At 61.1% G+C, this 15,164-nt stretch overlaps 1 protein-coding gene across 1 annotated transcript in view; it reads left to right on the top strand.

Moving 5' to 3' along the window:
- Window positions 1–15,164, top strand: part of PTGIS (prostaglandin I2 synthase) — a 104,660-nt gene that overhangs the window by 63,030 nt on the left and 26,466 nt on the right. Inside the window, exon 8 of the mRNA XM_066587388.1 lies at window positions 14,813–14,994. Coding sequence (XP_066443485.1) covers window positions 14,813–14,994 — 182 coding nt within the window. The remainder of the gene's footprint in view (window positions 1–14,812; window positions 14,995–15,164) is intronic.

Raw genomic sequence — 15,164 nt, 5'->3', positions numbered from 1 at the left:
CAGTCATGAGGATAGAGGCTGGGGCTGAGCGCCTGCAGTCATGAGGATAGAGGCTGGGGCTGTGCGCGTACAGTGACAGCAATAGAGGCTGGGGCTGAGCGCCTGCAGTCATGAGGATAGAGGCTGGGGCTGAGCGCCTGCAGTCATGAGGATAGAGGCTGGGGCTGAGTGCCTGCAGTCATGAGGATAGAGGCTGGGGCTGAGCGCCTGCAGTCATGAGGATAGAGGCTGGGGCTGAGCGCCTGCAGTCTTGAGGATAGAGGCTGGGGCTGAGCGCCTGCAGTCTTGAGGATAGAGGCTGGGGCTGAGCGCCTGCAGTCTTGAGGAGAGAGGCTGGGGCTGAGCGCCTGCAGTCATGAGGATAGAGGCTGGGGCTGAGCGCCTGCAGTCATGAGGATAGAGGCTGGGGCTGAGCGCCTGCAGTCATGAGGATAGAGGCTGGGGCTGAGCGCCTGCAGTCATGACGATAGAGGCTGGGGCTGAGCGCCTGCAGTCATGACGATAGAGGCTGGGGCTGAGCGCCTGCAGTCATGAGGATAGAGGCTGGGGCTGAGCGCCTGCAGTCATGAGGATAGAGGCTGGGGCTGAGCGCCTGCAGTCATGAGGATAGAGGCTGGGGCTGAGCGCCTGCAGTCATGAGGATAGAGGCTGGGGCTGAGCGCCTGCAGTCATGAGGATAGAGGCTGGGGCTGAGCGCCTGCAGTCTTGAGGATAGAGGCTGGGGCTGAGCGCCTGCAGTCTTGAGGATAGAGGCTGGGGCTGAGCGCCTGCAGTCTTGAGGATAGAGGCTGGGGCTGAGCGCCTGCAGTCTTGAGGATAGAGGCTGGGGCTGAGCGCCTGCAGTCTTGAGGATAGAGGCTGGGGCTGAGCGCCTGCAGTCTTGAGGATAGAGGCTGGGGCTGAGCGCCTGCAGTCATGAGGATAGAGGCTGGGGCTGAGCGCCTGCAGTCATGAGGATAGAGGCTGGGGCTGAGCGCATACAGTGACCGCAATAGAGGCTGGGACTGAGCACCTGCAGTCATGAGGATAGAGGCTGGGGCTGAGCGCCTGCAGTCATGAGGATAGAGGCTGGGGCTGAGCGCCTGCAGTCATGAGGATAGAGGCTGGGGCTGAGCGCCTGCAGTCATGAGGATAGAGGCTGGGGCTGAGCGCATACAGTGACAGCAATAGAGGCTGGGGCTGAGCGCCTGCAGTCATGAGGATAGAGGCTGGGGCTGAGCGCCTGCAGTCATGAGGATAGAGGCTGGGGCTGAGCGCCTGCAGTCATGAGGATAGAGGCTGGGGCTGAGCGCCTGCAGTCATGAGGATAGAGGCTGGGGCTGAGCGCCTGCAGTCATGAGGATAGAGGCTGGGGCTGAGCGCCTGCAGTCAGGAGGATAGAGGCTGGGGCTGAGCGCCTGCAGTCACGAGGAGAGAGGCTGGGGCTGAGCGCCTGCAGTCACGAGGAGAGAGGCTGGGGCTGAGCGCCTGCAGTCACGAGGAGAGAGGCTGGGGCTGAGCGCCTGCAGTCACGAGGAGAGAGGCTGGGGCTGAGCGCCTGCAGTCACGAGGAGAGAGGCTGGGGCTGAGCGCCTGCAGTCACGAGGACAGAGGCTGGGGCTGAGCGCCTGCAGTCACGAGGAGAGAGGCTGGGGCTGAGCGCCTGCAGTCACGAGGGGAGAGGCTGGGGCTGAGCGCCTGCAGTCACGAGGGGAGAGGCTGGGGCTGAGCGCCTGCAGTCACGAGGGGAGAGGCTGGGGCTGAGCGCCTGCAGTCACGAGGGGAGAGGCTGGGGCTGAGCGCCTGCAGTCACGAGGGGAGAGGCTGGGGCTGAGCGCCTGCAGTCACGAGGAGAGAGGCTGGGGCTGAGCGCCTGCAGTCACGAGGAGAGAGGCTGGGGCTGAGCGCCTGCAGTCACGAGGAGAGAGGCTGGGGCTGAGCGCCTGCAGTCACGAGGAGAGAGGCTGGGGCTGAGCGCCTGCAGTCACGAGGAGAGAGGCTGGGGCTGAGCGCCTGCAGTCACGAGGAGAGAGGCTGGGGCTGAGCGCCTGCAGTCACGAGGAGAGAGGCTGGGGTTGAGCGCCTGCAGTCACGAGGAGAGAGGCTGGGGCTGAGCGCCTGCAGTCACGAGGAGAGAGGCTGGGGCTGAGCGCCTGCAGTCACGAGGAGAGAGGCTGGGGCTGAGCGCCTGCAGTCACGAGGAGAGAGGCTGGGGCTGAGCGCCTGCAGTCACGAGGAGAGAGGCTGGGGCTGAGCGCCTGCAGTCACGAGGAGAGAGGCTGGGGCTGAGCGCCTGCAGTCACGAGGAGAGAGGCTGGGGCTGAGCGCCTGCAGTCACGAGGAGAGAGGCTGGGGCTGAGCGCCTGCAGTCACGAGGAGAGATGCTGGGGCTGAGCGCCTGCAGTCACGAGGAGAGAGGCTGGGGCTGAGCGCCTGCAGTCACGAGGAGAGAGGCTGGGGCTGAGCGCCTGCAGTCACGAGGAGAGAGGCTGGGGCTGAGCGCCTGCAGTCACGAGGATAGAGGCTGGGGCTGAGCGCCTGCAGTGATGAGGAGAGGGGCTGGGGCTGAGCACATGCAGTGATGATGAGAAGTTGCGGCTGAGCACTTGAAGTAACAGGAAGAAGGACTGGGGCTGAGCAGCTGAAGTGACAGAAAGGGAGGTTGGGGCTGCGCGCCTGCAGTGAGGAAGAGAAAGGCTGGGGCTGTGCGCTTACAGTGACAGCAATAGAGGCTGGGGCTGAGCACTTGCAGTGATAAAAGAGGCTGGGGCTGAGCGCCTGCATTGCGAAGGAGAGAGGCTGGGGTAAAGAGCATTCAGTGAGGGGGAGAGAGGCTCTGGCTGAGCGCCTGAATTGGGGAGGAGAGAGTCTGTGGCTGAGCACCTGTAGTGACGAGGAGAGAGGCTGGGGTTGAGTGTCTGCAGAGATGAGAGAGGCTTGGGCTGAGCGCCTGCAGTTACTTGGAGAGAGGCTAAAGTGGAGAGCATGTAGTGAGGAGGTGATAGGCTGCGGCTGAGTTCCTGCATTGAGGAGGAGAGAGCCTGGGGCTAAGCATCTATGGTGAGGAGAAGAGATAACAGGGCTACGCGCCTGCAATGATGAGGAGAGAGGCTGGAGCTATGCGCCTGCATTGAGATGGAGAGATTCTGGGGCTGAGCGCCTGCAGTGAGGAGAGAGGCTGGGGCAGAGAGCATTCAGTGAGGGGGAGAGATGCTGGGTCTAGGCACCTGCATTGAGGAGGAGAGAGGCAGCCTCTCTTTCTGTTACTGCAGACACTCAGCGGTAGCCTTTCTCATCGCTACAGGCGCTCAGCCCCAGCCTCTCTCCTCCCTGCAGGCACTCAGCCCCAGCCTTACTCCTCATCATTGCTGTCGCTCAGCCCCAGCCTCTCTCCTCCCTGCAGGCACTCAGCCCCAGCCTTACTCCTCATCATTGCTGTCGCTCAGCCCCAGCCTCTCTCCTCCCTGCAGGCACTCAGCCCCAGCCTTACTCCTCATCATTGCTGTCGCTCAGCCCCAGCCTCTCTCCTCCCTGCAGGCACTCAGCCCCAGCCTTACTCCTCATCATTGCTGTCGCTCAGCCCCAGCCTCTCTCCTCCCTGCAGGCACTCAGCCCCAGCCTTACTCCTCATCATTGCTGTCGCTCAGCCCCAGCCTCTCTCCTCCCTGCAGGCACTCAGCCCCAGCCTTACTCCTCATCATTGCCGTCGCTCAGCCCCAGCCTCTCTCCTCCCTGCAGGCACTCAGCCCCAGCCTTACTCCTCATCATTGCCATCGCTCACCACCAGCCTCTCTTTCTTTTACAGCAGATATTCAGCGGTAGCCTTTTTCATCATCACTGCAGACAACGATCTCCAGCCTCTCTCCTCATCATAGCTGGCGCTTAGCCCCAGCCTCTTTCTTTCTCAATGAGGGTGCTCAGCCCCAGCCTTTCTCGTCACTACAAGCAATCAGCCACAGCCTCGCTCCTTGAGGCTGGTTCTGAGCGCTTGCAGTAACAGGAAGCTGGGGCTAAGTGCCTGCAATGACAAGGAAAGAGGCTGGGGTTAAGCGCCAGCTATGATGAGGAGAGAGGCTGGAGATCGTTGTCTGCAGTGATGAGGAGAGAGGCTGGAGATCGTTGTCTGCAGTGATGATGAAAAAGGCTACCGCTGAATATCTGCTGTAAAAGAAAGAGAGGCTGGGGCTGAGCGCCTGCAGTGATGAGGAGAGAGGCTGCGGCTGAGCATCTATAGTGAGGAGGAGAGAGGCTGGGGCTGAGCACCTGAGGTAACGAGGAGTGAGGCTGGGGCTGAGTACTTGCAGTGAGGAGAAAAGAGTCTGGGGCTAAGTGCATGCAGTGACGAGGAGAGAGGCTGGGGATGATCACCCTCATTGAGAAGGAGAGAGGCTGTGACTGAGTGCCTGTAGTAACTACGAATGAGGCTGAGGCTGAGCATCTGCATTGACTAGGAGGAAGGCTGAGGCTGAGCCCCTGCAGTAACAAGTAGGGAGGCTGAGCGCCTGCATTGAGGTGGAGAGAGGCTGGGGCTGAGTGCCTGCAGTGATGAGGAGAGAGGCTGGGGCTGAGCACCTGCACTGATGAGAAGAAAGGCTGGGGCTGACCATCTGCAGTGACAAAGAGAAAGGCTGGGGCTGAGCTCCTGCAGTGACAAGGAGAAAGGCTGGGGCTGAGCTCCTGCAGTGACAAGGAGAAAGGCTGGGGCTGAGCTCCTGCAGTGACAAGGAGAAAGGCTGGGGCTGAGCTCCTGCAGTGACTAGGAGAGAGGCTGGGGCTGAGCTCCTGCAGTGACTAGGAGAGAGGCTGGAGCTGAGCACCTGCATTGACTAGGAGAGAGGCTTGGGCTGAGCGCCTGCATTGACTAGGAGAGAGGCTTGGGCTGAGCGCCTGCATTGACTAGGAGAGAGGCTGGGGCTGAGCGCCTGCATTGACTAGGAGAGAGGCTGGGGCTGAGCGCCTGCATTGACTAGGAGAGAGGCTGGGGCTGAGCGCCTGCATTGACTAGGAGAGAGGCTGGGGCTGAGCGCCTGCATTGACTAGGAGAGAGGCTGGGGCTGAGCGCCTGCATTGACTAGGAGAGAGGCTGGGGCTGAGCGCCTGCATTGAGGAGGAGAGAGGCTGGGGCTGAGCGCCTGCATTGACTAGGAGAGAGGCTGGGGCTGAGCGCCTGCATTGACTAGGAGAGAGGCTGGGGCTGAGCGCCTGCATTGACTAGGAGAGAGGCTGGGGCTGAGCGCCTGCATTGACTAGGAGAGAGGCTGGGGCTGAGCGCCTGCATTGACTAGGAGAGAGGCTGGGGCTGAGCGCCTGCATTGACTAGGAGAGAGGCTGGGGCTGAGCGCCTGCATTGAGGAGGAGAGAGGCTGGGGCTGAGCGCCTGCATTGAGGAGGAGAGAGGCTGGGGTTAAGTGCCTAAAATGAGGATGAAAGAGGCTGGGGCAGAGCTCCTGCATTAAGGCGGAGAGAGTCTGTGGCTGAGCATCTATGGTGAGGAGGAGAAAGGCTGCTGGGGCTGAGCATATGCAGTGACGAGGAGAGAGGCTGGGGCTGAGCGTCTGCAGTGACGAGGAGAAAGGCTGGGGCTGAGCGCGTGCAGTGATTGTGAGAAAGGGTACTGCTGAATGTCTGCAGTAACAGGAAGAGAGGCTGGTGTTGAGCGCTTGCAGTTACAGGAACGGAAGCTGGGGCTGAGCACCTGAGGTGACGAGAAGAGAGGGTGAGCACCTGAGGTGACGAGGAGAGAGGCTGGGGCTGAGCGCCTGCAGTGAGGGGAAGAGAGGCTGTGGCTGAGCGCCTGCAGTGATGCGGAGAGAGGCTGGGACTGAGCATCTGCAGTGATGAGGAGAGAGGCTGGGGCTGAGCGCCTGCAGTGATGCGGAGAGAGGCTGGGGCTGAGCGTCTGCAGTGACGAGGAGAGAGGCTGGGGATGATCACCCTCATTAAGAAAGAGATAGGCTGTGACTGAGCACCTGCAGTGACTACCAATGAGGCTGGGGAGTAATGCCTGCAGTAAAAAGGAGAGCGGCTGGGGCTGAGTACCTGCAATGACGAATAGAGAGTTTTGGGCTGAGCACCTGCAGTAACAAGAAGAGAGGCTGTGGCTGAGCACCCCCATTGAGAAGGAGAGAGGCTGGGACTGAGCATCTGCAGTGATGAGGAGAGAGGCTGGGGCTGAGTGTCTGCAGTGACGAGGAGAAAGGCTGGGGCCTGAGCTCCTGCAGTGACAAGGAGAGAGGCTGGGGCTGAGCACCCCCATTGAGAAGGAGGGAGGCTCGGGCTGAGCGCCTGCATTGAGGACGAGATAGGTATGGGCTGGGCACCTGCATTGACCAGGAAAGAGGCTGGGGCTGAGCGCCTGCAGTGATGAGGAGAGAGGTTTGGGCTGAGCGCCCGCATTGACGAGGCGAGAGTCTGGGGCTGAGCGCCTGCAGTGACGAGAGATTCTAGGGCTGAGCACCTGCAAGGACAAGGAGAGAGGCTAGGGCTGATCACCTTCATTTAGAAGGAGAGAGGCTGGGACTGAGCACCTGCAAGGACAAGGAGAGAGGCTGGGGCTGATCACCCTCATTTAGAAGGAGAGAGGCTGGGACTGAGCGCCTGCAGTAACTAGGAATGAGGCTGGGGCTGAGCACCTGCAGTGATGAGGAGAGAGGCTGGGGCTGAGTGTCTGCTGTGACAAGGGGAGAAGCTGGGGCTGAGCGCCCACATTGAGAATTAGAGAGGCTGGGGTTGAGAGCATGCAGTGGGGAGGAGAGAGGCTGGGGCTGAGCATCTGCAGTGACAGAATGAAAGGCTGGGGCTGAGCACCTTCATTGAGGAGGAGAGAGGCTGGTGCTGAGCACCTGTAGTGATAATGAGAAAGGTTCCACTGAGTGTCTGCAGTAACAGGGAAAAAGGCTGGTGCTGAGCGCTGGCCGTTATAGGAACGGAAGCTAGGGCTGAGTGCCTGCAATGATGAGGAGAGCGGCTGGATCTGAGCGACTGCATTGAGGAGGAGAGAGGTTGGGGCTGAGCGAGTGCAATGATGAGGAGAGCGGCTGGGGCTGAGCGACTGCAATGATGAGGAGAGCGGCTGGGGCTGAGCGACTGCAATGATGAGGAGAGCGGCTGGGGCTGAGCGACTGCAATGATGAGGAGAGCGGCTGGGGCTGAGCGACTGCAATGATGAGGAGAGCGGCTGGGGCTGAGCGACTGCAATGATGAGGAGAGCGGCTGGGGCTGAGCGACTGCAATGATGAGGAGAGCGGCTGGGGCTGAGTGCCTGCAATAATGGGGTGAGAGACTAGGACTACGCGCCTGCAGTGATGAGGAGAGAGGCTGGGGCTGAGTGTCTGCTGTGACAAGGGGAGAAGCTGGGGCTGAGCGCCCACATTGAGAATTAGAGAGGCTGGGGTTGAGAGCATGCAGTGGGGAGGAGAGAGGCTGGGGCTGAGCATCTGCAGTGACAGAATGAAAGGCTGGGGCAGAGCACCTTCATTGAGGAGGAGAGAGGCTGGTGCTGAGCACCTGTAGTGATAATGAGAAAGGTTCCACTGAGTGTCTGCAGTAACAGGGAAAAAGGCTGGTGCTGAGCGCTGGCCGTTATAGGAACGGAAGCTAGGGCTGAGTGCCTGCAATGATGAGGAGAGCGGCTGGATCTGAGCGACTGCATTGAGGAGGAGAGAGGTTGGGGCTGAGCGACTGCAATGATGAGGAGAGCGGCTGGGGCTGAGCGACTGCAATGATGAGGAGAGCGGCTGGGGCTGAGCGACTGCAATGATGAGGAGAGCGGCTGGGGCTGAGCGACTGCAATGATGAGGAGAGCGGCTGGGGCTGAGTGCCTGCAATAATGGGGTGAGAGACTAGGACTACGCGCCTGCATTGAGGAGGAGAGAGGCTGCGGCTGAGATCCTACATTGAGGAGGAGAGAGGCTGGGGCTGAGCGTCTTTGGTGAGGGGAGATGCTGGGCCTATGAGCCTGCAGTGATGAGAGAGGCTGGGGCTGAGCACCTGTAGTGACAAAGAGAGAGGCTGGGACTGAGTGCCTGCAGTGACGAGGAGAGAGGCTGAGCGCCTGCAGTGACTGAGACAGATGCTGGGGCTGAATGACGTCATTGAGAAGAAGAGAGGCTGGGGCTGAGTGCCTGCAGTAAGAAGCAAAGAGTCTTCGGCTCAGCGCCTGCAGTGATGAGTTGAAAGGCTGGGGCTGAGCGCCTGCAGTTACTAGGAGAGAGGCTGGGGAGTAATGCCTGCAGTGAGAAGGAGAGAGGCTGGGGTTGAGAGCATGCAGTGAGGAGGAAAGAGTCTGGGGCAGAGCGTCTGCAGTGACAGAATGAGAGGCTGCGGCTGAGCGCCTGCAATGCGGTGAACAGATGGTGGGGCTGAGCGCCTGCAGTAGCAGCAAGAGAGGCTGGGGCTGAGCGCCTGCAGTGAGGGGCAGAGAGGCTGGGGCTGAGCGCCTGCAGTGAGGGGCAGAGAGGCTGGGGCTGAACATCTGCAGTGAGGAGGAGAGAGGCTGGGGCTGAGCACCTGCAGTGATTACAAGAACGGGTACTCCTGAATGTCTGCAGTAACAGGAAGAGTGCCTGGTGCTGAGCGCTTACAGTTACAGGAATGGAAGCTGGGGCTGAGCACCTGCAATGACGAGGAGAGAGGCTGGGGCTGAACACCTGAGGTGACGAGGAGAGAGGCTGGGGCTGAGCGCCAGCAGTGAGGGGAAGAGAGGCTGGGGCTGAGTGCCTGCAGTGAGGGGAAGAGAGGCTGGGGCTGAGTGCCTGCAGTGAGGGGAAGAGAGGCTGGGGCTGAGTGCCTGCAGTGAGGGGAAGAGAGGCTGGGGCTGAGTGCCTGCAGTGAGGGGAAGAGGCTGGGGCTGAGTCCTGCAGTGAGGCTAAGAGAGGCTGGGGCTGAGTCCTGCAGTGAGGCTAAGAGAGGCTGGGGCTGAGTCCTGCAGTGAGGCTAAGAGAGGCTGGGACTGAGCGCCAGCAGTGAGGGGAAGAGAGGCTGGGACTGAGCGCCAGCAGTGAGGGGAAGAGAGGCTGGGGCTGAGCGCCAGCAGTGAGGGGAAGAGAGGCTGGAGCTGAGCGCCAGCAGTGAGGGGAAGAGAGGCTGGGACTGAGCGCCAGCAGTGAGGGGAAGAGAGGCTGGAGCTGAGTGCCTGCAGTGAGGGGAAGAGAGGCTGGGGCTGAGTGCCTGCAGTGAGGGGAAGAGAGGCTGGGGCTGAGTCCTGCAGTGAGGCTAAGAGAGGCTGGGACTGAGCGCCAGCAGTGAGGGGAAGAGAGGCTGGGGCTGAGTGCCTGCAGTGAGGGGAAGAGAGGCTGGGACTGAGCGCCTGCAGTAACTAGGAATGAGGCTGGGGCTGAGCACCTGCAGTGATGAGGAGAGAGGCTGGGGCTGAGTGTCTGCTGTGACAAGGGGAGAAGCTGGGGCTGAGCGCCCACATTGAGAATTAGAGAGGCTGGGGTTGAGAGCATGCAGTGGGGAGGAGAGAGGCTGGGGCTGAGCATCTGCAGTGACAGAATGAAAGGCTGGGGCTGAGCACCTTCATTGAGGAGGAGAGAGGCTGGTGCTGAGCACCTGTAGTGATAATGAGAAAGGTTCCACTGAGTGTCTGCAGTAACAGGGAAAAAGGCTGGTGCTGAGCGCTGGCCGTTATAGGAACGGAAGCTAGGGCTGAGTGCCTGCAATGATGAGGAGAGCGGCTGGATCTGAGCGACTGCATTGAGGAGGAGAGAGGTTGGGGCTGAGCGAGTGCAATGATGAGGAGAGCGGCTGGGGCTGAGCGACTGCAATGATGAGGAGAGCGGCTGGGGCTGAGCGACTGCAATGATGAGGAGAGCGGCTGGGGCTGAGCGACTGCAATGATGAGGAGAGCGGCTGGGGCTGAGTGCCTGCAATAATGGGGTGAGAGACTAGGACTACGCGCCTGCATTGAGGAGGAGAGAGGCTGCGGCTGAGATCCTACATTGAGGAGGAGAGAGGCTGGGGCTGAGCGTCTTTGGTGAGGGGAGATGCTGGGCCTATGAGCCTGCAGTGATGAGAGAGGCTGGGGCTGAGCACCTGTAGTGACAAAGAGAGAGGCTGGGACTGAGTGCCTGCAGTGACGAGGAGAGAGGCTGAGCGCCTGCAGTGACTGAGATAGATGCTGGGGCTGAATGACGTCATTGAGAAGAAGAGAGGCTGGGGCTGAGTGCCTGCAGTAAGAAGCAGAGAGTCTTCGGCTCAGCGCCTGCAGTGATGAGTTGAAAGGCTGGGGCTGAGCGCCTGCAGTTACTAGGAGAGAGGCTGGGGAGTAATGCCTGCAGTGAGAAGGAGAGAGGCTGGGGTTGAGAGCATGCAGTGAGGAGGAAAGAGTCTGGGGCAGAGCGTCTGCAGTGACAGAATGAGAGGCTGCGGCTGAGCGCCTGCAATGCGGTGAACAGATGGTGGGGCTGAGCGCCTGCAGTAACAGCAAGAGAGGCTGGGGCTGAGCGCCTGCAGTGAGGGGCAGAGAGGCTGGGGCTGAACATCTGCAGTGAGGAGGAGAGAGGCTGGGGCTGAGCACCTGCAGTGATTACAAGAACGGGTACTCCTGAATGTCTGCAGTAACAGGAAGAGTGCCTGGTGCTGAGCGCTTACAGTTACAGGAATGGAAGCTGGGGCTGAGCACCTGCAATGACGAGGAGAGAGGCTGGGGCTGAACACCTGAGGTGACGAGGAGAGAGGCTGGGGCTGAGCGCCAGCAGTGAGGGGAAGAGAGGCTGGGGCTGAGTGCCTGCAGTGAGGGGAAGAGAGGCTGGGGCTGAGTGCCTGCAGTGAGGGGAAGAGAGGCTGGGGCTGAGTGCCTGCAGTGAGGGGAAGAGAGGCTGGGGCTGAGTGCCTGCAGTGAGGGGAAGAGAGGCTGGGGCTGAGTGCCTGCAGTGAGGGAAAGAGAGGCTGGGGCTGAGTGCCTGCAGTGAGGGGAAGAGGCTGGGGCTGAGTCCTGCAGTGAGGCTAAGAGAGGCTGGGGCTGAGTCCTGCATTGAGGCTAAGAGAGGCTGGGGCTGAGTCCTGCAGTGAGGCTAAGAGAGGCTGGGACTGAGCGCCAGCAGTGAGGGGAAGAGAGGCTGGGGCTGAGCGCCAGCAGTGAGGGGAAGAGAGGCTGGGGCTGAGCGCCAGCAGTGAGGGGAAGAGAGGCTGGAGCTGAGCGCCAGCAGTGAGGGGAAGAGAGGCTGGGACTGAGCGCCAGCAGTGAGGGGAAGAGAGGCTGGAGCTGAGTGCCTGCAGTGAGGGGAAGAGAGGCTGGGGCTGAGTGCCTGCAGTGAGGGGAAGAGAGGCTGGGGCTGAGTCCTGCAGTGAGGCTAAGAGAGGCTGGGACTGAGCGCCAGCAGTGAGGGGAAGAGAGGCTGGGGCTGAGCGCCTGCAGTGAGGGGAAGAGAGGCTGGGGCTGAGTGCCTGCAGTGAGGGGAAGAGAGGCTGGGGCTGAGTGCCTGCAGTGAGGGGAAGAGAGGCTGGGACTGAGTCCTGCAGTGAGGCTAAGAGAGGCTGGGACTGAGCGCCAGCAGTGAGGGGAAGAGAGGCTGGGGCTGAGTGCCTGCAGTGAGGGGAAGAGAGGCTGGGGCTGAGTGCCTGCAGTGAGGGGAAGAGAGGCTGGGGCTGAGTCCTGCAGTGAGGCTAAGAGAGGCTGGGGCTGAGTCCTGCAGTGAGGCTAAGAGAGGCTGGGACTGAGCGCCAGCAGTAAGGGGAAGAGAGGCTTGGGCTGAGCGCCAGCAGTGAGGGGAAGAGAGGCTGGAGCTGAGCGCCAGCAGTGAGGGGAAGAGAGGCTGGGACTGAGCGCCAGCAGTGAGGGGAAGAGAGGCTGGGACTGAGCGCCAGCAGTGAGGGGAAGAGAGGCTGGGACTGAGCGCCAGCAGTGAGGGGAAGAGAGGCTGGGGCTGAGTGCCTGCAGTGAGGGGAAGAGAGGCTGGGGCTGAGTGCCTGCAGTGAGGCTAAGAGAGGCTGGGGCTGAGTCCTGCAGTGAGGCTAAGAGAGGCTGGGACTGAGCGCCAGCAGTGAGGGGAAGAGAGGCTGGGGCTGAGCGCCAGCAGTGAGGGGAAGAGAGGCTGGAGCTGAGCGCCAGCAGTGAGGGGAAGAGAGGCTGGAGCTGAGCGCCAGCAGTGAGGGGAAGAGAGGCTGGGACTGAGCGCCAGCAGTGAGGGGAAGAGAGGCTGGAGCTGAGCGCCAGCAGTGAGGGGAAGAGAGGCTGGAGCTGAGCGCCAGCAGTGAGGGGAAGAGAGGCTGGGATTGAGCGCCAGCAGTGAGGGGAAGAGAGGCTGGGACTGAGCGCCAGCAGTGAGGGGAAGAGAGGCTGGGGCTGAGAGCCTGCAGTGAGGCTAAGAGAGGCTGGGGCTGAGTCCTGCAGTGAGGCTAAGAGAGGCTGGGGCTGAGTCCTGCAGTGAGGCTAAGAGAGGCTGGGGCTGAGTCCTGCAGTGAGGCTAAGAGAGGCTGGGACTGAGCGCCAGCAGTGAGGGGAAGAGAGGCTGGGGCTGAGCGCCAGCAGTGAGGGGAAGATAGGCTGGAGCTGAGCGCCAGCAGTGAGGGGAAGAGAGGCTGGGACTGAGCGCCAGCAGTGAGGGGAAGAGAGGCTGGAGCTGAGCGCCAGCAGTGAGGGGAAGAGAGGCTGGGGCTGAGAGCCTGCAGTGAGGCTAAGAGAGGCTGGGACTGAGTGCCTGCAGGAAGGAGGAGAGAGGCTGGAGCTGAGCATCTGCAGGAAGGAGGAGAGAGGCTGGGGCTGAGCGCTTGCAGGAAGGAGGAGAGAGGCTGGGGCTGAGTGCCTGCAGTGAGGGGAAGAGAGGCTGGGGCTGAGTGCCTGCAGTGAGGGGAAGAGAGGCTGGGGCTGAGTGCCTGCAGTGAGGGGAAGAGAGGCTGGGACTGAGTCCTGCAGTGAGGCTAAGAGAGGCTGGGACTGAGCGCCAGCAGTGAGGGGAAGAGAGGCTGGGGCTGAGTGCCTGCAGTGAGGGGAAGAGAGGCTGGGGCTGAGTGCCTGCAGTGAGGGGAAGAGAGGCTGGGGCTGAGTCCTGCAGTGAGGCTAAGAGAGGCTGGGGCTGAGTCCTGCAGTGAGGCTAAGAGAGGCTGGGACTAAGCGCCAGCAGTAAGGGGAAGAGAGGCTTGGGCTGAGCGCCAGCAGTGAGGGGAAGAGAGGCTGGAGCTGAGCGCCAGCAGTGAGGGGAAGAGAGGCTGGGACTGAGCGCCAGCAGTGAGGGGAAGAGAGGCTGGGACTGAGCGCCAGCAGTGAGGGGAAGAGAGGCTGGGACTGAGCGCCAGCAGTGAGGGGAAGAGAGGCTGGGGCTGAGTGCCTGCAGTGAGGGGAAGAGAGGCTGGGGCTGAGTGCCTGCAGTGAGGCTAAGAGAGGCTGGGGCTGAGTCCTGCAGTGAGGCTAAGAGAGGCTGGGACTGAGCGCCAGCAGTGAGGGGAAGAGAGGCTGGGACTGAGCGCCAGCAGTGAGGGGAAGAGAGGCTGGGGCTGAGCGCCAGCAGTGAGGGGAAGAGAGGCTGGAGCTGAGCGCCAGCAGTGAGGGGAAGAGAGGCTGGAGCTGAGCGCCAGCAGTGAGGGGAAGAGAGGCTGGGACTGAGCGCCAGCAGTGAGGGGAAGAGAGGCTGGAGCTGAGCGCCAGCAGTGAGGGGAAGAGAGGCTGGAGCTGAGCGCCAGCAGTGAGGGGAAGAGAGGCTGGAGCTGAGCGCCAGCAGTGAGGGGAAGAGAGGCTGGGATTGAGCGCCAGCAGTGAGGGGAAGAGAGGCTGGGACTGAGCGCCAGCAGTGAGGGAAAGAGAGGCTGGGGCTGAGAGCCTGCAGTGAGGCTAAGAGAGGCTGGGGCTGAGTCCTGCAGTGAGGCTAAGAGAGGCTGGGGCTGAGTCCTGCAGTGAGGCTAAGAGAGGCTGGGGCTGAGTCCTGCAGTGAGGCTAAGAGAGGCTGGGACTGAGCGCCAGCAGTGAGGGGAAGAGAGGCTGGGGCTGAGCGCCAGCAGTGAGGGGAAGATAGGCTGGAGCTGAGCGCCAGCAGTGAGGGGAAGAGAGGCTGGGACTGAGCGCCAGCAGTGAGGGGAAGAGAGGCTGGAGCTGAGTGCCTGCAGGAAGGAGGAGAGAGGCTGGAGCTGAGCATCTGCAGGAAGGAGGAGAGAGGCTGGGGCTGAGCATCTGCAGGAAGGAGGAGAGAGGCTGGGGCTGAGCGCTTGCAGTTACAGGAACGCTTCACAGTAATAGACAAATGTTTATCTATTACTGTGAGGGGCTCTAGATTTTGGTTATATAGACACTCTCTGCCTCAGTGAACAGTTACAAGAACAGAAGCTGCGGCTGACCCTTTGCAATAACGAGGAGGGAGGCTGGGGCTGAGCGCCTGCAGTGACAGCAAGGGAGGCTGGGGCTGAGCGCCTGCAGTGACAGCAAGGGAGGCTGGGGCTGAGCGCCTGCGGTGACAGCAAGAGAGGCTGGGGCTGAGCGCCTGCGGTGAGGTTGAGAGCGGCTGCAAAATAGGAATAGCATCAGGAAAACAACCAAACACCAATAATGGGGAAGCTGAAAAATATTGCACACTCAGTTGAAGCATTCAGGTCACCATGGTCTAATAAAGATGCTGGGGCTGAGCGCCTGGAGTGACAGGAAGGGAGCTTGAGTGCTGTAGCTTGATCCTTCTACACGAAGAAGGCGATAAGCTGCACGGCTCTGGGGGTCACATGTCCTGAAACCTCACTTGTCTTAGTCTTATTGCCTATAAGAGCTGGACACATACACTGCCATGCGGCCCCATGACAGCCCACACCCTTCAGATGTGGGCAATGCATGAGACACAGGTGAACCATAATATAGTGATGATAATTTGCAATGTTAACCCTTCACAGACAAAGACTTGTGTGCTCTTTCCAGACAGCGCTTTAGAAGAGAGCCTGCGTCTGACCGCTGCTCCATTTGTGACACGGGAAGTGCTAGCTGAGACACCCCTGAAACTGGCAGATGGAAGACAATACACTTTGAGGAGGGGGGACAGACTCTGCCTCTTCCCCTATGTCAGTCCGCAGATGGATCCAGAGATCCACCAGGAGCCCCAGGTAACCACTGCCCAACCGACACGTTAGACGCATGCATTGCAAACATCTAGGTAGATTTTCATACTGCCCTGCCAGCTGCCTTCAACCTCGGCTGCCGCCATAGGCTCTTGGGCAGTCCTGATGGTTCCCACGAGTCTGTCCTGTCCTCCTGGGCTTCCACGACCTTCACT

Source organism: Eleutherodactylus coqui, chromosome 13 (genome assembly GCF_035609145.1).
Source record: "Eleutherodactylus coqui strain aEleCoq1 chromosome 13, aEleCoq1.hap1, whole genome shotgun sequence".
Classification (NCBI taxonomy): domain Eukaryota; kingdom Metazoa; phylum Chordata; class Amphibia; order Anura; family Eleutherodactylidae; genus Eleutherodactylus; species Eleutherodactylus coqui.
This window is presented reverse-complemented; position numbering and strand designations above follow the sequence as displayed.